Here is a 22,939-nt window from a genome sequence, read left to right on the forward strand (position 1 = left end):
TAACCGACTTATTGAGATTGATTCGGTCGTCCGAGTACAATATTAATTTTAATGTTTTGTTAAAATATATTAAAAACTTGAACAATATTCTTTGTATTTATAAGAAGCTAGTACAATACCTGCTAGAAAAAGAGAAAAAAGAAAACACTATATAGAAAATGAATCATTGTTGAGCTAGCAGGAGATACTGTCTTAATTTCTTACCAATACATTTTTAATTCCTGCATTCTTAACAAGTTTGATTTATTTCCTTTGTCCTGATATCTTATATTTATAATAACCAAAATAAATATTTTAAAAAGAAAATCACAATGATATTGAACTGATACTAAAAGTACATTATCACAGTTCGTATAAATAATTTATAGTTTTCAATTATATGAAATAAATTGAATATTTTAAAATAAAAAAATAAAAAAGATAGAAAGTTTAAATGTTTTAGCTCAATTTAAGAGAATTTATGATGGATTTTCGAGAATCAAATTTCTATTAGAAATGTTTTTTCTTATATGTCTATAAGTATAACTTATTAACTTTTTATGTTATTATTATTATAGGGGATAAATATTAAATAAAAAATAAAAGTCAGTGTGAGTTTATCAGAAATTAATTTTCCACCTTCGTACATTATTAAAAAAATGGAATTTTTGTACACCTTTAAACGTAAGATTAGCAACTAATTAATTTTTTTGAAAATAAAAGATTTATAAATTCAATAATCTTTTAACAAATATTTCTATTTCGGTACTTTGAAAAATGCAAAAGATTCGGTGAAAGCATGTTTCTTTTAAAAAATATTTAAACACTTTATTTATTTTCCAAAACTGCTACCTCATTCCCACACATCACACAGAACACTTCGCCCAAACAGTTAGTTTGTGCTCCCTTCTTCCTTTCTTCCTTCGAAGGTAAATAACCTCACTACTCTTCTCCCCGTTTTCCCGAAAACGACATCTCAACCCTTCATCAACTCTGTTTCGGTTCTCTTTCGATGCGTTTTAGTTCTCACTCATCAATTCAATTATCTCTGTTTAAATTTCTCTGCTAACGGTAGTGGATGTTCCTAATTTCTCTTGAATTTCGATATTTTCCACGATTTTTAATCATCGATGGTGGATTGGTACACGGTTTATTGAGTATGTACGAGTGACATGTTGGTTCTGCCTTGTACGAGATTGTTTTTATTATTGTTATTGTTATTTACGAGTATATATAGTTATTTAATTATTGTTGGATGGGGTTGTTCAATTTCGGGATGAACACTTCATTTTGGGTTTAAGAAATGAACCAAAATTTTGGGATGAAAAAGTTTACTTTGGGTAGGAGAGATATTCATGCCGACGAGTTAAGTTTTCAGTGATACTTTTGAAAATTTCATGGGAAGAAGTCCAGGCATAGCAGTGACAGTAGCTGAAAAGATTATAAATTAAAATTTTCAATTACACTGTGATTTTCTTGTTTTCTTAGAATTTATCCAATTTACTGTTAGGAGAAACAGTATATGCTCGAGGACATTGACTTCTAAGTTCTAACTATAAGGATATTTAACCTTTGAAATACTAATTTCAATAAATTTGAGCTTAGGGCTATTTTATTGAGATGTTAAATAATATAAAAGTTGTTTTGTTCTATATGTTTACTAATTACTAGTATTGTACTGCTCTACATGCTCTTTCTATATTTTACACGAATATTTTCCTTCAATAACCAAGTTATCCGAACTTTATTTGTTAAAATGCTTAATGTGAAATTTTACTCTGTTTTCGTTTTTTTGACTCTCTGGGTTCTTGATTTGCTTGATTATGTGTTATAGCTTGCCTGCCAGAATGGGGTGGGGAGACATTTACAGAAGACGGATTAGAGTATTTACAATGGCTATAGTAATATACCTAGATTATAAGGTGAGTTTTGTTGGTTACGCCAGTTTTTGTTTTTTAGTTAGGTAAGTCTATGGAACTTTTACACTCTTCAATTGATCTCTATAGGGCGTACAACAACGTGAAAAATGGACTAGCAAATCTAGACAAGCTGCAATGTGGGAGAAGGCACATGAGCGTAATGCTAAGCGTGTTCTAAATTTGATAATAGAGATGGAAGGCTTATGGGTTAAACTTGGGCAATATATGTCAACTCGCGCAGATGTGCTTCCTGCTGCTTATATACGTCTTTTGAAGCAGTTACAAGACTCTCTTCCTCCTCGACCCTTGGAAGAGGTTTTTCTTCAAAAATTGTTTTAGTTTATGCTATGGAAGAAAAAAATGCATTTAGAAAAATTATACATTGTGTAATTTTAATAAAAAAATACTGCATTTTTTGAGCATTGGAGATGGTTTTATTCATTGAATGATGGATGGATACTATAGAATTAAATTTTTAGTACTTTTGTTGTCTGTGAAATTATCACTTTGCTGTTGAAAATGGAACTGATAGTTTGGAGTTCACAATCTTTAAACGAGAATAAGGGCCTCATTTCCTAACCTACTTGAGAATTTCAGTTTATTTCTTCAGTCACTATTGCTTCTAGACTTCTGAACTTAGTTTATATATGCAAGGTCTATGGCACCATACAGAAAGAGATGGGGAAATCAATGGATGAGTTATTTGCTGATTTTGTCAACGAACCTTTGGCAACAGCATCAGTAAGATTTTAAGAATATTTTTGCTACCAAGGATGATTATATAACAGATAATTAATCTTTGTAAGTTCACTGTTTTCCTTATTGAGTTGAGTGAATTGTATCCGAGTGACTCATTTATGCAGATAGCACAAGTCCATCGAGCGACTCTGCTCAATGGACAGGAAGTGGTAATTAAAGTTCAACATGATGGTATCAAGACAGTGATACTGGAGGTTTGTTTCTTGTTCTTTGGATGGATGAATGGATAAAGAGGTCAAATGGAGCCTTTCAAAAGGTTTTTGTTCCTACATTTTTTCTTTTCAGGACTTAAAAAATGCAAAGTCAATTGTTGATTGGATTGCATGGGCTGAGCCGCAATATAACTTTAACCCTATGATTGATGAATGGTGCAAAGAAGCTCCTAAGGAACTTGACTTCAATCTTGAAGCTGGTATTTTCAGATGTTTTCTACAGTTTTAATTTGATGCATTAGATCTAAATTTATGCTTGAGAATATCTTTGGTCTATTTTGTCTCGGGGTTTAGCACAAACTTTCTTAAGGGGATTATTTGACAAATCTGTTGAGAAAATACTGTATATTAAAATAAAATAAAATAAAAATAGAATAAATCCTTTGTGTATATTGAACACATAGGGTTATGTTTATATAGAGAAAAAACATGCAAAAAATATGGTCTAAGCCCATTACATGGATAGAAATATCTATAATATCTCCTAATATATAATAATATCTAACACTTTCACTCAAGCTGGTTATGAATTGTATGTACCTAACTTGTTACAAATATAATCAATCCTATACCCTTGTAACGATTTAGTAAAAATATCTGCTAATTGATTATTTGATTAACAAACTTAGTCTTGTATCTCCAGATACAATATTTTCTCGAATAAAATGACAATCAATCTCAAGATGTTTGGTCCTTTCATAAAAAATTGGATTTGAGCTAATATGAAAAGATACTTGATTATCATATATAAGTGTCATTTGAGTGACCTTTCCAAATTGCAATTCTTTAAGTAACTGTTTAAGGAAAATAAGCTCACAAGTAGCCGAGGCCATAGCTTTATAATTCTTCTTTTGCACTAGATCTCGCCACAACACTTTGTTTCTTACTCTTCCAAGAGAAAGTTATCACCAATGGAGACACAATATCTGGAAGTTGATATGCTATTAGATGGAGATCCTACCTAATCAGCATTTCAATAATATACGACTTTAGTATGGTTATTGTGATCATATAACAAACATTTTCCAGGAAAGCCTTCAATGTATTTTAGTATACGAATGACTGCATTCCAATGGTTAATTAAGAAATTGACTCACCACACTTACTGCAAAGAAAATATCAGGACGACTAGCAGTAAGATAGTTCAATTTTCCAACTAATCTTTTGTACTTCTCAGAATCTGAGAGAGGTTCCCCTGGTTGGGTAGAAGTTTGACATTGGGATCCATGGGAGTATCAAATTTCGAATTCATCAACCCAGTTACCCCCAAAATATCCAATGCATATTTTCTTTGAGAGATAAAAATACCAATATTGGATTGTGCTACCTCAATCCCCAAGAAATATCTAAGTTTGCCAAGATCTTTGGTTTGAAAGGGTAGACGAAGGTGTTATTTTACCTGTGAGATGCCATGGTGATCACTGCCTGTACGAGCAATGTCATCAACATATACTACGAGATAAATACGCACAACACTTGAGTGATAGTAAAAAACTTAATGATCTGCTTCATTGCCAGTCATACCAAATTGTTGATCAACATTGTTAAATTTTCCAAACCAAGCCATAAAGACTGCTTTAGGCCATATAAGGATTTGGGGAGATGACATACCACCCATCTAGAGGACTCTCCTGGGCAACAAAGCCGAGAGGTTGCTCCATATAAATTTCTTCTTGCAAATCCTCATTAAGAAAAACATTTTTGACATCCAGTTGATAACGATGCCATCGTTAAAGAGTAGCCATGGCTACGAATGAGCAAACATAAGCCATCTTTGCCTTTATCTTTAGTATTGAAAGTCTTTATCTTTAGTCGATGTGAGATCTCTAATAAAAGATACAAAAATGTTTTCTCTTAATTGTATTGATTCATTTTTCTGAATATAAATAAAGCACCTATGCTGTCTTAGAAATACACGGTTTTAATTCAATATTTCTCTCTTCCCTAGAGTATAAAAATTACATATAGAGGAGTTGAAGATGTAATTAGTGGATTGAAGTTAATAATATATTTCTTTTTCCCTCTCACTATTCAAGTCTAGCCTAGGTGCGAGAAGGAGTATTGTAAAGCTGCCTTAGTTGTGGGCACTCCTAGTCCATCTTAGTTGTGTCTTCTTTTCGGTTTACATAAATTGTAGCCTCAATGGTTGTGTTTAGTCTCACATTGACTTGAGATGTGATTTAAATGACCTATTAAGCTTGGCAGTCCTCACTTGAGAAACCAATTTGGTCGGTCTGAGTTAGGTCCTTGGTCCAAGATCTAAGAATTTGTTGCATTGTTTGTATTGGAATGAGGGAAAGAAAAAATCTTGTATTTTTTATATTTATCAATTGTACAACACAACTTCTGCATACAGTTGTATACTTTTTGTACAGTAGCTTGAAACCTACGAGATGCCTAATGTGACAGTTATAACTGTCATTGAGATGTCTTACAACAAATAAATAGAATTAAAGGCACGAGAAAGCTTCCAGAAACTGAAAAAAAGTTACCCTAGAGATATGGCTCAAGTTAATTTATAAGACTTGGATAATCCTCCCCACCTTACAAGTTGGTTTAATGGGGTGTTGAGCAAGCTCCATAGCTCAAATTGCAAGATTTTCCAAAACTAACATCCAAATGAATAAATTTGTTAAAACTCTAGCTTTTATGACGATTTTGTCTCTTGTTTGTTCTCATTATTTTTTGAGGTGGGGTGGGTGTGTGTAGATCTGGTGATTTTTGCGTTCACTTGTGTACTGATCTCAGCAATCAGGCTTTATTTGATTTCATCCGCCCCCTCCCCATCCCTTAAAGTGTGTTTCTTACTAACACATTTGTTTTTGTAGAAAACACTAGAACGGTAGCTACAAATCTTGGCTGCAGAAACCAATATGATGGAAATATGAGTGCAAATAGAGTGGACGTTTTGATCCCAAATGTAATTCAGGTATATTCGATTTCTATCTATAAAATGTTAGATTGAAATATCCAAAATGCAATGAAGTTGTTAGAAATCAGGCATCATAGAGACACTTTGCCGTTCATTATCATGTGACCTGATTAGATGTTTGCATACTTCTATTTGAAAATAGATGTAACCTGAATCTTACATATTTCCCTACGAGGTCCCTTTCTGAAGTAAATTATTTTTCTCTTAATTATATGTTGATTAGCTTATTAATATGTTCCTATCCTATATCATGGCTAGTGCAAACTTCAAGTAGGTGGATAAGTGTTGGTACCTTAACATTGTGAGGGGTTCAAAATGAAATGTGCTTCCTGTTTATTCTCATTCTATTATCTTTTTTTTCCATTAGTTTTCCTATTTATAAAATCTGGTTACTTCCAATGATAGTCTACAGAAAAAGTCCTTGTTTTGGAATACATGGATGGCATTCGGTTGAATGATTTAGACTCACTAGAAGCTTTTGGAGTAAATAAACAAAAGATTGTCGAGGAGATTACTCGTGCCTATGCTCACCAAATATATGTTGATGGGTTTTTCAATGGTGATCCACATCCAGGTACTCTTTCTCCCTCTATGTTTCTGCTTTGTGTGCTGGTGCAAATGATGTTCACATGTATGGCATTTTCATTTTTTTGTAGAAACTTAATGAGAACATTCTGTACACTTTTAATTATTCCATTTGATTGTGAAATGTTTGGCTCTGTTACAGGAAATTTTCTTGTGAGCAAGGAATCTCCTCATCGTCCCATTTTACTTGACTTTGGGCTTACGAAGAAACTATCAAGCACCATTAAGCAAGCACTTGCAAAGATGTTTTTGGCCTCTGCTGAGGTTGGTTCTGGCTTTAGTTCTGTTCATGTTTATATGGATATTAATAATATAATATATAGTCTCTCTAGAAGTTATAATTATCATTTTCTGGTGAAGGTGGGCTAGCTTGGATCCCAGCTACTTGTGTCCCATCTTACCCCCCTTTTTTATTGTAAAGTGACTTTAGCTGCTAGCCCATCCCCCATCTTTGGTGGTTTTAGAGGAGAGTGCAATTTATCAGGCCAAATTTAGATGAATGGTTATTGGTGAAGAGTTTTTTGGTTTAGTTCAGTTATATTGTATTAAGTGATAATTTTTTGAGATAAACTTATTTGGTTTTCATCTGTTATAATTAATAGTAATTCTCAAGTTTAGGAATAGTATGTTATATTTTATTTGATTAGATACATCATACATCAGATTTATATATATAGGATCCTGCTGACAATTTAACGAAATAGGAAAAACTTATTCTTGGGGACAAATTCCTGTGATTTTAGGAATTCTTCTACATATACATCCTAGTATTAATAGTAAGATACTGTAACAATATAGAATAAAACTTCCTAAAATTTATCAGCAACAATCACAGTTTTGACAGTTATCGCTTCAGAATTTTGGTTGGTATATTTGACATGGTGTTAAGGCCACTCTTACACAAATTGGCTGCAGTTTGATCTTCATGACGTACATTTTCTGCATTTTGCCAATGATAATTTGAGGAGAACAAAATGGAGGCTTTTAAATGGCAATGTGTTCCCTGCAACACGTTGGCTTCTAAGGAATTGTTAGAGATGCAAATGCCATTTTCCCAACCTCACCTAAATACGTAGCAAAATAAGCTATTTGATTGGGTATGGGTGGATTTGTACTAGTGCACTCATGGCAAAACGCTCACTACCATGTGTATATAAGATTCAGGAACACAAGCTTTTACTATCTCATCTTTACTTTAATAGCTTTTTTTCTTTACTTTTTTTGTATTACAATTTTTGTTGAATTGTTAGTATTTGTACAAGTTTTCCTTAGTTGCTCCAGATGATCTTTCTAAAAACAGTGACTGAGTATGCAAGCCTTTTTGTTAAAGGGGGACCATGTGGCCCTTCTGTCTGCGTTTGCAGAGATGGGGCTTAAGTTGCGCCTGGACATACCAGAGCAGGCAATGGAAGTAACAACTGTATTCTTTCGTTCAACAACACCCGCAAATGAATACCATGTAAGTCTGCCTTTAGCTCCTGAAGTATACTTTGGTTTCTTCAGTTTTCAGACATAGCTTCTCCCTAATTGTGGTGTATTTTTTCCGTTACTAAGAAAACAATGAAATCTCTAGCTGATCAAAGGGACAAAAATATGAAGGTTATACAGGAGAAAATGAACCTTGACAAAAAGGAAATGAAACGCTTTAATCCTGTAAGTTCAGATATAAACTTGCATTTTACACGTGTTCCAGAATTATGTTACTGATTGTATTTTAGGTACAATGTAAATTCTTTTAAAAATATTTTGACAGGTTGATGCATTTCCTGGTGATATTGTAATATTTGGAAGGGTTCTTAATCTTCTAAGAGGTCTGCTGTTCTCCACTGTGATACCGTGGTAATGCTTATTTGCTCCCCAGGTCTTATTTTACTTACCTGATGTGGATGTAGGTCTTTCATCCACCATGAATGTACGAATAGTATATATGGACATTATGAGGCCATTTGCAGAGTCCGTTTTGAGTGGGTGAGTCTTTTGAAATTTTTTCTGATTGGTATTTATAAAATGCCTTTTTCATTTGTGGCTGAACTTTGGTACACTTGTCAGGTACATTAGTAGAGGACCATCAGTAAATGACAGATGGATTTTTGATTCACCAGTTCATTCTGAAGTAGAATCCAAACTGAGACAGCTTTTAATTGAGATGGGAAACAATGATAAAATACTTGGAATCCAGGTGCACGTTGTTATTCTTAATTGATTTTTTAGAAATAATTTCTTCATTGATTCTAATGGTAACATCTGGCAAGTACAATTGAAATAAGAAAAACAAAGGGAGACTGTCTAATGCAGAGAAAACAGATGCTGAAAACTGTGTGCTTAGTCTCTCCCTTTCCAAAACCCACTCTTGTCTGAAAAATCTTCCTTTTGCCCTTATTGCTTCTCCTATTTTGTTATTCTGCTAATAACTGCTCAGAAGCAGTCAGTCTTGCCCCTACTAATAACTGCTAAAAACTGCAAAAAAATATAATTACTGCTAAAACTATTCAGTCCTACTAAAGAACCTAAATCCTGGTTCTCGTCTTAAAAATGTGTGTAGAGGTATGTGGAAAGGAGTACTACTAGAGTTAAAGGAGTTGATAGTATGACAATTTTTTCTTGTTTGGTTTGGTGGAGTTGATATTGTGTTGGGATTGTAATGGTTAGCAAGCTTGGGACAAATCAAGGCAAAATTTTGATACATTGACCTTCCAATTGAAAATTAATGGGGAGAAGTTGTTGAAAGCTAAACCTCAATTGATCAAATCTGCAGTTTCTTTAGAAACTATTAGCAGGGTTTTGCAAGATGAGGGAGAAGGGTAAGTTCTGGAATGGAAGCAAACATTAGATACAACTAATAATGCCAAGGTTGTAGAGTGGTTGCAGAGGGTCATTGATGAATATTAACATGTTTTTGAAGCCTCGGGTGCTCAACGTCCTCAAAGGAGGCAAGATCATGGAATTGTTTTGAAATTGGATTCTCAAATACCAAATATTAGGCCATCCAAATATCCCCACTACCAGAAAACAAAGATTGAAAAATTGGTGATAGAGATGTTGGGAGCAAACATCATTCGCCCAAGTGTAAGTCCTTATGTTAGTTAGTCCTATTATTTTAGTCAAGAAAGAAGATTGGGGTTGGCGATTGTGTTGATTATAGAGCCTTGAATAAAATTACGATACCCAATAAGTTTCCAATTTCATTTATAGAGGAATTATTAGATGAGATTGGGGAGCCACCATTTTTCCTAATTTGGATCTTAAATTGGATTATTATCAAATAAGGATGTGGGAGGAAGATATTGAGAAAACATCTTTTCGAACTCATGAAGGACATTATGAATTCTTGGTTATGGTGTTTTGGTTGATGAATGCTCCTTCAATTTTCCAATCTTCAATGAATGAGGTGTTAAAACCTTTTTTGCTTGTTCCCAAACTTTTGAACATGTATCAAAGGTACGAAAAATTTGTTTTAAAGATGACTGAATGGTAGATTTGATAACAATGCATAATTGAGCATCAATTTTCAAACCAACGGGAAACCTCATTTTTAGCAACATTGGGATGGGTAAGATGATCAACATAACCTTGACTCTTAAGCCATAATTTAATATTTGAGGTCCAAGTGTCATAATTGATTAGATCCAATTTGTCAATGGAGAGATGAACATTGACATAATTAGTATAAATAGACGGATCCGGCATAATGGCAGTGGAAGAAGCCATAGTGGCAGCGGAAGTGGAAGAGGGAACGAAAGAAGCCACATATGATAAGGACAAATCATGTTACCGGTCAATCGACGGTAGTAGCAAAGATGAGGGCTCCGACAGCGTCTTCTGTGGCAGTTCCGACGATGTCTCCAACGAGATTCCGGCAGCGGTTCCGACGAGATTTCTGCGTCGGCTCCGGCGAGACGACGGCAGTGGCGGCTTCAGCGAGGCTGTGGGGCGGTGGTTGGAAAATTCCAGTGAAAATAAAAATTTAACCCTAACCCTATGCTCTGGATACCATATTAAGGCAAAAGAAAGAATAGGATAAATCTCTTGTGTATATTGAACACATAGGGTTATGTTTATATAGGAAAAGAAACATATGGGCTAAGCCCATTACATAAATATGAAATATTTGGCAATATCTATAATATCTTATAATCTCTAATAATATCTAATTTTATCTAACAATATCTAACAGCTTCCGAGTCAACTTGCCTAGGGTGAGTAGGAATGTAAACTCTGACAAGTTAACATGCGAGTTTGGTAACCATCCGTGTATCTCAAGCTACAACCGTATAAGATGAGATCATTGGCTAAGAAGTTGAATGAGGAGTTGAGTCCATGCAATTATGGTCCTTACAAAATTCTAGCCAAGGTAGGGGTGTTTTTCTGTTGGAGCTTCCACCTCATTCTAAAATTCATCAGATCTTCCATGTGGTACTCTTGGAAAAAAGTTATACATCCTACACAAAAGTCTCAAACCCTGTCTGAAGCTGTGTTGGATTGTAGAATAAATGATGTAGTCGGCAAGAGATTTTGGTTAAGTTGCAGCAATTACAAAATTTGAAAGCAGCTAGAAGTTTCTGTTATTACTGGACATTTTCCACAATTCCACCTTGAGGACAAGGTGCATTTTGATGGGTGCGTATTGATAGGATATGACCTCTTATTACAAAGGTTTATGATAGAAGAAATAAGAGAGATGGGAATAGAGCTAATTGATGTAGTTACAAGTAGTTAGGAGTTAGTTGCCATGTCAGTTGCGTTAGTTAAAGAATAAGAGAGGTTTGTATAAATACTTTTGGGATCTAGAGAAAGGGAAGAAAAAATTATGTGGGAGGATATTGGACCTCGAAGAACTAGAGTTATTGTTTCTGTAATACTTTTCATTGAAGAAAAATAGTGTGTCTGTATCTCATTATTGTTAACTTCATCCTCCATAAGTTTTCTAATCTAGTTTCTATAAAAAATTCCATTACTCAAGATTGACTAATCATTTCAGTAATTATAGGATTTTATCTTCCTAGTTTATTTAGAACCATAAAATCCTTACAGTCCTAATTTATCCACACTATTAAGCCTCCATTTTAGTCCTTGAGAGTTGAGATTGTTATTTGTAATTGCTAGTTACTTTAGTCTTTGACTTAATAAAGCTTGCATTGGGATCTTAATAATTAGAATTAGAATTATTAGAACATATTTTATAAACATTTCATATCATGTATTTATTATCATCATAGACTGGAGGAGTGTACTGAGGTTTATTCAAATCAATAATTAGAGAATGTTATAGACTTAAGGTTTTATGTTAGAATTGTAGAAAGGATGTTTTATTGAACTTCTAGAAGAATACTAAGGAGCTCTTCGTGTTAAGCAGTGAACAAAGGGATAAGTATTACTGAATAAGAGCCAAATAGATAACAAAATTACAATTGAAAAACTTCACAAGTTCAACACTCAAGACTGTACTCTAACGTATGAAAATAAAATGCAATTTTGGTTTCCTTTTAATAAGTCAAGCTTTTGGGATAGTTTCTCCGTGACAATGTATTAGAGGCTATATGATCGTTTGATTAGGATTTCGGTCCTCGTAGTTCCCATTCTTCTAAATAAACTTGAATTTTAGCATTTCGAGTGGGCTTTGGACATTTTCCACCCTTCAAGCCCAAAGGAGTTGTATATGAGGGGACATGTTTGACACATGAATCTATCTTGGGCCTTCATCCAATAAGTTACGCTTTTAGGATAGGCATGTCAATTTTTTTTACATATTCTGAGGATTCTTATTTTCGGATGTATATATTGTGAGAAATATTTATCTGCAGACTAGTATTTATTTTAGAAATAGAAGGCATCTATTAGTTTCAGTCCCTATTAAATTTACGACTTTTTGTTGTTACTTTTACAATATGTGTTTAGTCCCTAATTATCACTTCAAGAGCGACTAAAAACACATTATTGTAGTTTTTAAACAAGGAACTAAAACAAAAAATAAGGCATATTTTAGGGCACTGAATTTAGACTGTATCCGAGCATTTATGATGTTGGGATGGGAGGTTGGACCACATGATAATAATAGTTCTTCTACTTTCCAAAAGCATACATTGCTGCATAAGAAATGTAATTAACATAAATTCTCATTTTTTCCTTTGTAATCCTCCTACTTATTGTATATTGATAAGAGAGTCCACGGTTAACAGAACCTATCTTGCATTCCCTTGTATTACTGGCTCGATCTACTACTGTTGTTGTTGAGCCAAGTGTTCCATTTTGTTTTAAACATAGTTGAGGGTTCACGTTCTTGATTCTTATTGTTGGTGTTAGGTTTAGTATTTTTCAATTGTTCTAATAAATTCTGAATAATCTCTTAAAGGTATGTGCATACAAAGATGGAGAGGTCATTATTGACACTGCTGCTGGAGTGCTTGGTAAATACGATCCACGTCCAGTTAAGCCTGATAGCCTTTTTCCTGTGTTCTCTGTTACAAAGGGTATCACAGCAGGAATGATACATTGGATGGTTGACAACGGGTATGTTGTAAAATTTTATGACCATATAGTTTGTGCACTTCTAATGGGTTGCTATAGTTTCTTGTTTGTTGTAGTATAAAGTTTTGATTTCACATAGAAAAAGGACTAGTAGGGCTGTGCTGAATTACTTGTTATTGACTACTAAACTGACATTTGTGTAATGGTTCATGCCAAGATATGTTTATCTTATTCGTAGTGTGGCTCTGATATTTACCTTCAAATTATCTCCCAATTAATATAATCAATATCATCTTCCAGTGCTCTGCATTTACTCCTTCCTTGAATGAAATGTTTATGGTCACAAAACAGACGTATAGTGTTACATGATAGCCTTTTCCCTTTGTTCTCTGTTACAAAGAGTATCACAACAGGAATCATACATTCGCTGGGTTGACAATGGTTGTAAAATTCCATGACCGTATAGTTTGTGCACCCCTAATTTTTTGCTATAATTTCTTTTTTGTTAGAATTTTTAAAATTTTTAATTTCACATAGAAAAGGGCTTGTAGGGCGGTGCTGAATTACATGGTATGGGCTACTAGACTGACATTTGCTCTACAATTTACACTACACGTAAGCATAGTAGTCAATCCCAAATTCTGGTGCATAGCGGTTGCCTACAAAATTGCTCTAGAAGATAGCATGATGATTGCTATTTTGAAATTTAAGATACACAACATAAATTACATTGCACATACATGCAAGAGGAAAAATAAAAAATAAAAATACCAAACATTAAACGCTGAACTAAGCTTTGACTTGTTACAAGACACAATTTATGCATTCATCTAAACTTTAATTGTTGGATTGATATTTGTATGATTCCAATTATGATAATTCTTATAATTGTAGAAATATGGAATTGATCTATAAACAAGAATGTAGATTATATATGTATTATTAGGAATGTTTCTATTTTTTCCCTTATCATATCTTTCTTATTAGAGGATATCAAATCTCCTCTATTTTATTGATTTCTTTTTATCAATATAAATAAACCACCCTTGCAATCTAAAAAAAAAAACACAATTTCAACTCAATGTTTCTCTCTTTCCTAGAGTTTAACAATAAATTTCTCCTTATCTTTTGACATGTCTTTTTGTATGCTTTAATTATTTGAGAAAGATTAATAGCCATGGAATCTAGTTGTTGTAAGTAAATCCTCAGATTTAAATACTATCTAAGTTCCCATCGTGTTAGCACCAGTTTTGTTGGTGAGAAGGGTTTTCTTTGATTTAAGTAAGAGTCATGTTTGTAAGTTATTGAAAGTTTAAAATCATACTTTCATACTCTATTTAACATTTTAACATCATGTACTCTCTGTGCTTTTTAACCTGAAATAAGTGCCTGCTTGCTTATTATCTTGCAGAAAACTAAACCTTGAAGAGAATGTAGCAAATATATGGCCAGCATTTGGATCAAATGGGAAGGAAACCATAAAGGTCCAATATTTGAATTTTCTCCCTACTTAAGTTCTGTAGCTATTATTTTGAATGATAATAAAAAAAAGTATTATCTAACTTTTTATTGAGAATGGGTACATGGCACACGTGTATGTATTCTAGTATGTTGGCCAATTGTCAGCACAATAATTTCTTACATGCTATAAACTTAATGCAAATACATTAACAATTTCCTTAAGATGGAGCATACAACTTATACGCACTAACCTCATTATATATGAACTTAGAATGTGGGACCCAAATACAAATTATAAGCACCAACGTCAATACAAAAACTTAGAATGCAGGACCCCCAAGGGAGTTTAGTGAGAACGAATAATTCTAACCCCCCCTGCTTACTTTTATGGTAAGTATTGAATGTGTTTTCTATTTCTAAGATGAGAAATGCATTTACTTTTCATTTACTACTTTCTTTATATGATAGTAAGAGAATTTGTTGGAGGATATAATATAACATTACTCATGTCATTCAGAGAGAAAAGATAGGATTGCAGAAGATTGATAAGCAGGAGATTGAATTGCATTTGCAGGGTTTCTATAACCAGGTCAAAAGGGGATCAAACCTGTAAATATAGATATGCTTGCTGCAATATGGATCAACAATCTCACAGTGAAAATTGTCACTTCTTAACATATGATCCTCCAAATCTTGACCTATGTGCCACTTCTCAACTTCTTTGGACCATGATACTCTTGAATCAAAGTGTTTGAACTTTGTTGAGATGTATTAAACTAAAGGAAAAGAAAAATAGGATTAAGTTTATATAGAGAAAAAAACATAAAAAAAATGAGTTAAGCCATTTACATAGATTGAAATATCTAACAATATCTAGAAATATCTAAATTAAATATCAAACATATATAGAAATACCTATCACTCCCGCCCCCCCAAGTTGGTGCATATAAATCGTATGAACCCAGCTTGTGACAAATATAATCAATTCTGGACCCTATGTAAGGATTTAATAAAAATAGGCTCTCGTAAGGATTTAATAAAAGGTCTGCTAAAATTGAGTAGTGATGTCTCCAAATGCAATCTTTTCTGAGATAAAGTGACAATCTACCTTGATTCTCATGAAATACTGGATTTTGAGGAAATATGTAGGGTAGCTTAGTTATCGCAGATAAGTCATTTGTATGAACTCCCCAAATCTCAATTCTTTAAGTAACTGTTTGAGCCAACTGTGCTGCTGTGAAAACTTGGTTATGAAAGTGAGATCCCTATCACCTACTATGAATGTATGCACACCCTGCAGACACAACACATCTTTAGCAAATAATTGAGCCACTTTTTGAGCAGAAAAAAAGATGCTTGAATAAAATATAGTGAGCATATTTAGACAAACAGTCCACCACTCCTAGAATAGCATCAACTCCCTAGATCTAGGTAAGTCAATGATGAAGTCCATGCTAATGTCATCCAAAATGATCTTGGAAATAGGAAGTGGTTGTATTAACCCAGCTGGAGACATGGCTTGATATTTGTGTTGTTGATAAATTGTACAAGCAGCCGCATAATTAGTTCATGCATCCCATACCCATGACCAGTAGAAATTGGAAGCCAACTTTTTGTAAATTCTATCTGTGCCTGAATGTCCTCCAAGTAGAATGGAACTCTTCTAAGAACACCAAAACCAGGGAGAAATGAAAGGAATCACTATCTGCCTTTATATAAAAACTTTCTATGTTCCCACGTACACCTAGTACAAGAATTGTCATTTTTCTGAATTGCTGAAAAGATTTTAGTTAAGTCTGGATCTGTTTGCACCTCTCATTGCAACTTTTTTGCACCGAACCAAATTGGTTGAGATAATGCTTGCAGATCCCCTTCCAGCATTCTAGATACTGCATCAGCAGGTCTATTCTCCTTTTGTGGTTTGTAAATGATGTCAAATTGATATCCCAAAGAACTTGGCAATTCAATCTTGTTGATTCTGTGTAGTCACCTGCTGTTCTAGTAAATGTAGCAAGCTTTTCTAATCTGTATAGACTATAAACTTCCTCCTCAACAAATATGGTCATCAATGCTAAATGAATAATACCAAGGGCATGATTTCCTTCTCATATGTAGATTTTAGCAAGATTAGGAAGAGAAAGCTTTGTTAAAATAGTCAATAGGTCCAGACTTTTGGTACTGTTAGAGATATCATTTGATTATGTTAGAAATATGATTTGATTTGATTATATTAAATATGGAGATATGATATGATTTGATAGGAATATAGATATTTCTCATTTTTAATATTCATTTTGTTTCTTATTATTGTATCTCTTTTTCATATAAATAAGAATACTTATGTGTGTTCATAACACATGGAATTCGTTATATTCCTTCTAGGTTCCCTTCTTATGGTATCAGAGCGGTACCATATTCCATAACCTGAACATGATGTCAAGAGCCTAACGAAGAAGTAACTCTAATCCGTGCTTTTCCCTATGGGACCACTGTCCATAGGGGTAAATTTATAGAAACAATACATTTTTTGGTTTTTGTTTTTTCTCTGCCATCACAACTTGCTGTGCAATGAAAATTCATTATATTCCTTCTCAGTTACTTTCTTCTGGTATCAGAGTAGTACCATCTCCCATGACCGATGTTATCACTCATCCTTTCAACCTGGTATCAAGAGCCTAACGAAAAAGGAACTCAAATTGTGTGCCTTCCCTGGAGGACCACTGCCAATAGGAGTAAACTTTCAGAGACATTGTTCACTTTCGATTTTTGTTTTATTCTTTCTCTGCCGTCACAGCTCACTGCCCATTAAAATATTAACTGCTAAAATAACTATTAATAGTTATGGTTTACATATAAAATACAACTGGTAAAATAACTGTGATCCACACACTTTACAGCTCCTCTAAACTACTTTCAGTTACTCTTTTTTTTTTCTTCTGACATACTTTCTAAGGTTTGATGCAATGTCTTGTACTGGCCATTCAGTTTGAATATTCTGTTTCAGGTTCATCACGTGCTTAACCATACGTCTGGTTTGCACAATGCAATGGGAAACATAACTGAACAAGACCCTCTTCTATTGTTTGATTGGGATGGATGTTTAAATCGTATTAGTGAGTCAGTACCTGAGACTGAACCAGGCAAGGAGCAGTTTTATCATTATTTGTCATTTGGCTGGTTGTGTGGTGGAATCATTGAGGTACGAATGCTTGCCCCTTGCCATTATCAATCACAATTTTCAATTCTTATATAATTCTTATTCCTGTTAAAAAGTATTCCCAATTTTATGCTTCACTTCACTTTCGAACAGTTAAGGTTAAAAGCAGAGGAAGATTTTATACGTAAAAAAATCATTTTATTTTGATGAAAAGTGTTGGAGAGTTTGTTGGGCTTATCAGGTCATCTGCTATCGGGTTATCCAACCATCCATAAATATTTAGTCTCACGCACAAGTTGGCAGTTCTCAGCGTGAGAGAGTATATTGAAGATTCCACATCGATTAGAGATCGAGAGATCAGGAAATTTCATAGTATATAAGTTGGTGCAAATCTCACTTTATGATCCGAGTTTGTGAGATTGAATTAGACTTAAAGTCCATTTCTTAAGAAGATATTAGAGCGTGAGACTAAACTATATAATGGGTCTGATACCATCTTACAAAGTGAACTTCAAGTCGGTTTTCTAAAGTTGAATTAGGCTTAAAGTCCACTCTTTAATGAAAAAAAAGTAGTAGAACTTTGTAGAAAGTAAAACCTAATATTTATATACTCTTGCCATGCTTGTAATGGTAGAAAATGCTATATTGTAATTAGTTGGTGGGTTTGAGCGTGGACATAAGACCTTACATGGGTTTTTTACACAAATGGATAAATTTTACATTGAATTTACGAAAATGGGTATGTGGGTAAATTGTGTTTGGAAGAATGATTCCAAAACGAAAAAATTGTGTTTCTGAGTCAAAAAACCAGAAACCCTGTTTTGAAACACGATTTCTTTGTTAATTATTTTTTTATATTGAAGTCGATTTAGGTAAAGTAAAATAATACCATGTGTAAAAAAAAAACCGCCCTACATGTGTATGGACTGTGTTTATGCTTATGGCATGTCTCTCCAATTTGTTGATGACATTCGGTGTTGCACATTTTGCCTATTTATATAAAATAGTTATTTTGTCATGGTTTGCAGTCGGTTTAAATTATTATTTGTTTTTTCGCAAAGTTGCTAAACCAGTTGCTAGTATAAGTGGGGTTTCTATCATGTTCTAATGATTTATTTGGATAAAAACAGCATGCATCTGGCGAGAAATTTCAGGAGATTCTTGAAGAAGCAATAATTCGCCCCCTCCATATTGAAGGGGAGCTATATGTAGGGATTCCGCCAGGTAACTTTTGATGAATAATATTTGTTATTTTATTTTATTTTTTGTGTAGCCCATAGTAGTTGCAGGTAAAGAAAATTTAGGACCTGTTTAGTATTAGATATTTTTTATTTCATTTTTTGTTTTTACAAATAATTACAAAATTTCAGTTTGTTTTATTTTGTTTTCAAATATTTCTATAGATAACGTGGAAACATCTTATTTTCTTTGATTACACTTTCATTGTCATGTACAGATATTTTAAATCATGAATCAATTTAAATTAAAATGGCTTTCTTTTTATTATTTGTGAAAATAATTTTATTTTTCTTACCGAATGTGTCTAATAGTATTTCTCTTTTGATTTCTTTGTAAATTGTAACCATGCTTCATTGCTTACATTTTTAGGTGTGGAATCACGTCTTGCTGCTCTGACTGTAGATACAGATGATTTAAGCAAGCTCTCAGCACTAAGTAATCGTTCTGACCTTCCATCCACCTTCCAACCACAGCAAATTGCTCAAATGGCAACCACTTTACCTATTGTTTTCAATACACTGAATGTTCGCCGTGCGATCATACCAGCTGCCAATGGACATGTATCTGCCCGGGCACTTGCACGTTATTATGCAGCCCTAGCTGATGGTGGCAAGATTCCACCACCTCATTCTTCTGCTTCTAAGCCATTACTTGGAAGCCATCCTCATATCCCCAAATTAACTTCTTCCCAGAAAACCCCCAGAAAGCGAAAATGCATTGGACGGAAGAAAGCAACTATGCCTGCAGTTAGTACTAATAAAAGTTATGAAAAAGTTTCGAGTTATGATGATTTGGAGGCTGATGTGGGCAGCAATACTAACAGAGAAAGTAGCAGTAGCGATGATACAAGTACTAGCAGAATTGATAATAATCTTAGAACCCCTGTTGCTGGTAAAGTCTATCGAAATCCTAGGATTATTGATGAATTCTTGGGTGCAGGAGACTACGAGAATTTAGCTTTGAAAAATGGAAGTTTTGGCCTAGGATTTAAGAGGTTTACTTCTAAGGATGGATCATCCATTGCCCTTGGTCACTCGGGAATGGGTGGGTCCACAGGTTTTTGTGATGTCACCAATAAGTTCTCTATTGCTGTGACACTGAACAAAATGTCCTTTGGAGGTGTCACTGGAAAAATCGTCCAACTTGTATGTTCAGAATTAAATATTCCTGTTCCTGATGATTTCTTGAGATTTGCGGTTGAGCAAAGGGGAGAGGATGCGCAATTACAAATGGGGAGGCCCATGATTAATTGAGGGTGGAAGGTTCATTTTAACCCTTTTCCACTGCAATATATTGTATAATTTTCACTTTTAATCTGGTGATTATATGTACTGCGAATCCTTTGATCCCCTCTTTCTTGGCATTTTTATTACTCAGGATATCTATAGCCACACATTCACGTGTATTCACGAAGTTATAATTTTAATAAGAAAACATACATTCAGTTACAACTGCTATTGTTTTTTAATTAAATTAAAAAATTTACTTTAAATGTTCTATATTATCAAAATAAAATCTCAAATATGATTGGAAAACAATATTTATGTTACTGAATACAGTTGGTGTAGTTTTCAATTAAAGTTTTATTTTAATAATTTATATTTTTCAATCAGTATGATATGAATTTGTTGTAATCTAACTGCCCTTTCCTATATATATAAATGGGAACTGCTTTCATGTAATAGTCTAGTGAACAAATTGTAACTTTGTATACTTCTTTCTCGGTGGAGCCTGCTTGTTGGGTTCATTTTTTTTGTGTCTTCGTGTGTCATATACCTATATCCATCCTTAGATCTGCTTTCTCCTTGCCACGTTCTCTTCCACTACTTTTTTTGTCAATTGGTATCAGCTTGGTTTGTTCCTTTTTGACGTACGATGACAGATTCTACCCGCAATGTTGTTCTTATAAAAGAATTGAAATAATGCCTCTCGGTTCGTTTAGATGCTGGGATTGCAGAATTGGCTGGTTAACTACAATGTACTCTTACGGATTCTTTAAAAGATTCCATTCAAAAACATATCACCTAGTCTTCTAATTTGAGTTATAGTTCTAGCAGAGGTGTTCCTCGCCCAATACCATATTCTTGTAGTACAAGATTAGTAAGAATGGATTTTCCAAGATTTAATGGTGAGGATATTTATCAATGGCTCTTTCTGTGGATGTTCAGGTACAATTGGCTTTTAGAAGGTCGTGTTCTTCAATGGCACACTACCTTGACCAAATTTAGGGACTATTCTTCAATGTCAAGGTTCGCTTACAGCACATTGATTAGAAAAAGGTTTGGTGATGTTTGTATGGACCTTATGATAGATTTGATGAAACTCCGCTAGACCAAGTCGGTGGAAGAATATCATGAACAATTTGATGCTCTTATTAATCGTCTTAACCTATCCGAACAATATACCTTATATTGTTTTCTTGGGTGGTTTAAGAGATGCTTGTTTGTATGTTTCAACTTACTACCGTTCAAAAAGCTTTTATTTAGTTAGAATGTATGAATTGGTGAATGACTGTTTCTTCCTGTACCTCCATATCTTCTTCTGCCACCTCCATACACAACATGAAAATAAATTTTTATCCTTCTTATGTTACCCCATAGAGTAGTTTCCGGATTATGTAATCCAGAAACTCATTTGAAAAAAGACTTTCGGATTACTTAATCCAGAAGCTAAATAAAACTTCCGGATTATGTAATCTGAAAATTAATCATGTATATGAAAAAAGGGATTATATAATTTGGAAGCTAATTACAAATTTGAAAAATGACTTCCGAATTATGTAATCCGAAATATTATAGAAGGACATTTTTGAAAATTGGAAAATATATATAGGTGAGAGAAGAAGGTATGGAGACGCAGGAAGAGGAAGAAACAGTCTTGGTGAATAAATAAGTTATTGTTGGCCCATAAAAAACAATAAAGGCATTTAGGCTCGAAACCAATGCTGTCGGAAAAAATTGGTGTCATTAAAAATGAACATATACCTAAAACTACAATTCGATCAATAGGAACGATGGCACTAGCCTATACTTGCCTATATGAATGGAAAACTATCCAAGGGTCTTTGTTACTTTTGATGAAACATATACTCCAGATCATAGTCTGAAACATAAGAAATTGTAGATAATAAGGACTCTGATGACAGTATAGAATTGGAAACATTTGGGGACAATGGACAAGAACCGCGTATTTCAGTTAGTGCTCTCACAGGAGTGACTAATTTTAGAACAATGCGAATCATTGGGTATTTGAACAATTATCCCTTACATATTTTGTTAGATAATGGCAATACTCATAATTTCTTGGTTACTGTTGCAGATGGTACTAAAATTTCAATTTTCTCTACGGTTAGGAATTCCCATGGAGGATACAGTAGACAACGTTTACTTCTATTGTGTTTTTACTTTCATTGGGTTGTCGTGACTTAGTGTTAGGCATGGAGTGGTTAGTCACATTAGATGACATAAGTTGGAATTTTAAAAAATTAACTATGGAAATTCTGGGTGAATGGTTGGAAGCATGTCTTGAGAGGGGCTTCTACATAGAGTATTTAAAAAGCTAGAAAACAGAACATGCTAAAGGCTTTGGAAGGAGGTGTCCATTTTTTTATGATGCAGTTGTGTGACAGTAAAGAAAGGTTACTGTACTTTTTTAACAGGCGACACAATCAATAGTTTCACCACTGATACAAGAGGTGTTAGATGAACTTGTTGACATATTTTAGGAACCAAATAGCTAGCTCCACTCTGAGCCGATCATGATGATCGCATTCCACTACTTTAAGGTGTAAACCCGGTAAACAAACAACCTTATCGATTTGCTAAATCACAAAAGGACATTATTGATAAGTTGGTTCAAGATTATTTTCAATTGGGGTGATACAGAGCAAAATAGTCCTTATGCTAGTCCAGTTGTGCTGGTAGGAAAGAAAGATGGCGCGTTGAGGTTATGTATGGGGACCTTAATAAGAATACTATTAAGTACAAGTTCCCTGATGATCTTTTGGATGAGTTACAAGGTTCTTCAATCTTTTCAAAAAATAAAAAAGTTAGCCACAATCAAGTGTACATGAATTCGAATGATATACATAAAACAACTTTTAAAACTCATAGGGATCACTACAAATATGTCGTTATGCCATTTGGTCTCATAAATGCACCAGTCATATTTTAAGGAATGATGAACTCGGTTTTTCAACCTTTTTTAACTAAATTTTTTCTGTCCTCTTTGA

At 33.8% G+C, this 22,939-nt stretch overlaps 1 protein-coding gene across 3 annotated transcripts; it reads left to right on the forward strand.

Moving 5' to 3' along the window:
* Positions 1-786: 786 nt before the first annotated feature.
* On the forward strand, positions 787-20,159 carry LOC137813568 (ABC1 family protein). Of its 3 annotated transcripts, none has more exons than XM_068615902.2 (19): positions 787-908; positions 1,814-1,901; positions 1,986-2,213; positions 2,553-2,639; positions 2,762-2,851; positions 2,943-3,069; positions 5,698-5,798; positions 6,207-6,375; positions 6,529-6,650; positions 7,717-7,845; positions 7,941-8,039; positions 8,140-8,197; positions 8,279-8,354; positions 8,436-8,565; positions 12,736-12,893; positions 14,263-14,335; positions 17,317-17,511; positions 18,600-18,693; positions 19,078-20,159. In XM_068615902.2, the coding sequence occupies exons 2-19, from the start codon at positions 1,827-1,829 to the stop codon at positions 19,959-19,961; spliced, it is 2,895 nt and encodes a 964-aa protein (XP_068472003.1). In that variant the 5' UTR covers positions 787-908; positions 1,814-1,826; the 3' UTR covers positions 19,962-20,159. The 3 variants fall into 3 exon arrangements, with proteins under 3 accessions (XP_068472003.1, XP_068472001.1, XP_068472002.1); XM_068615900.1 differs by having other exon boundaries at positions 905-1,050; XM_068615901.1 differs by lacking the exon at positions 787-908 and adding an exon at positions 915-1,136.
* The last annotated feature ends 2,780 nt before the right edge of the window (positions 20,160-22,939 follow it).

Source organism: Phaseolus vulgaris, chromosome 1, assembly GCF_051622355.1.
Source record: "Phaseolus vulgaris cultivar YP4 chromosome 1, ASM5162235v1, whole genome shotgun sequence".
Classification (NCBI taxonomy): domain Eukaryota; kingdom Viridiplantae; phylum Streptophyta; class Magnoliopsida; order Fabales; family Fabaceae; genus Phaseolus; species Phaseolus vulgaris.

Excerpts from the sequence above, each read along its gene's own strand:
- LOC137813568 (XM_068615902.2), top strand. The coding sequence starts at position 1,827 with ATGGGGTGGGGAGACATTTACAGAAGACGGATTAGAGTATTTACAATG. Across the intron at positions 2,640-2,761 it reads AACCTTTGGCAACAGCATCA|ATAGCACAAGTCCATCGAGC; the intron begins GTAAGATTTTAA and ends TCATTTATGCAG. Across the intron at positions 18,694-19,077 it reads ATATGTAGGGATTCCGCCAG|GTGTGGAATCACGTCTTGCT; the intron begins GTAACTTTTGAT and ends TTACATTTTTAG.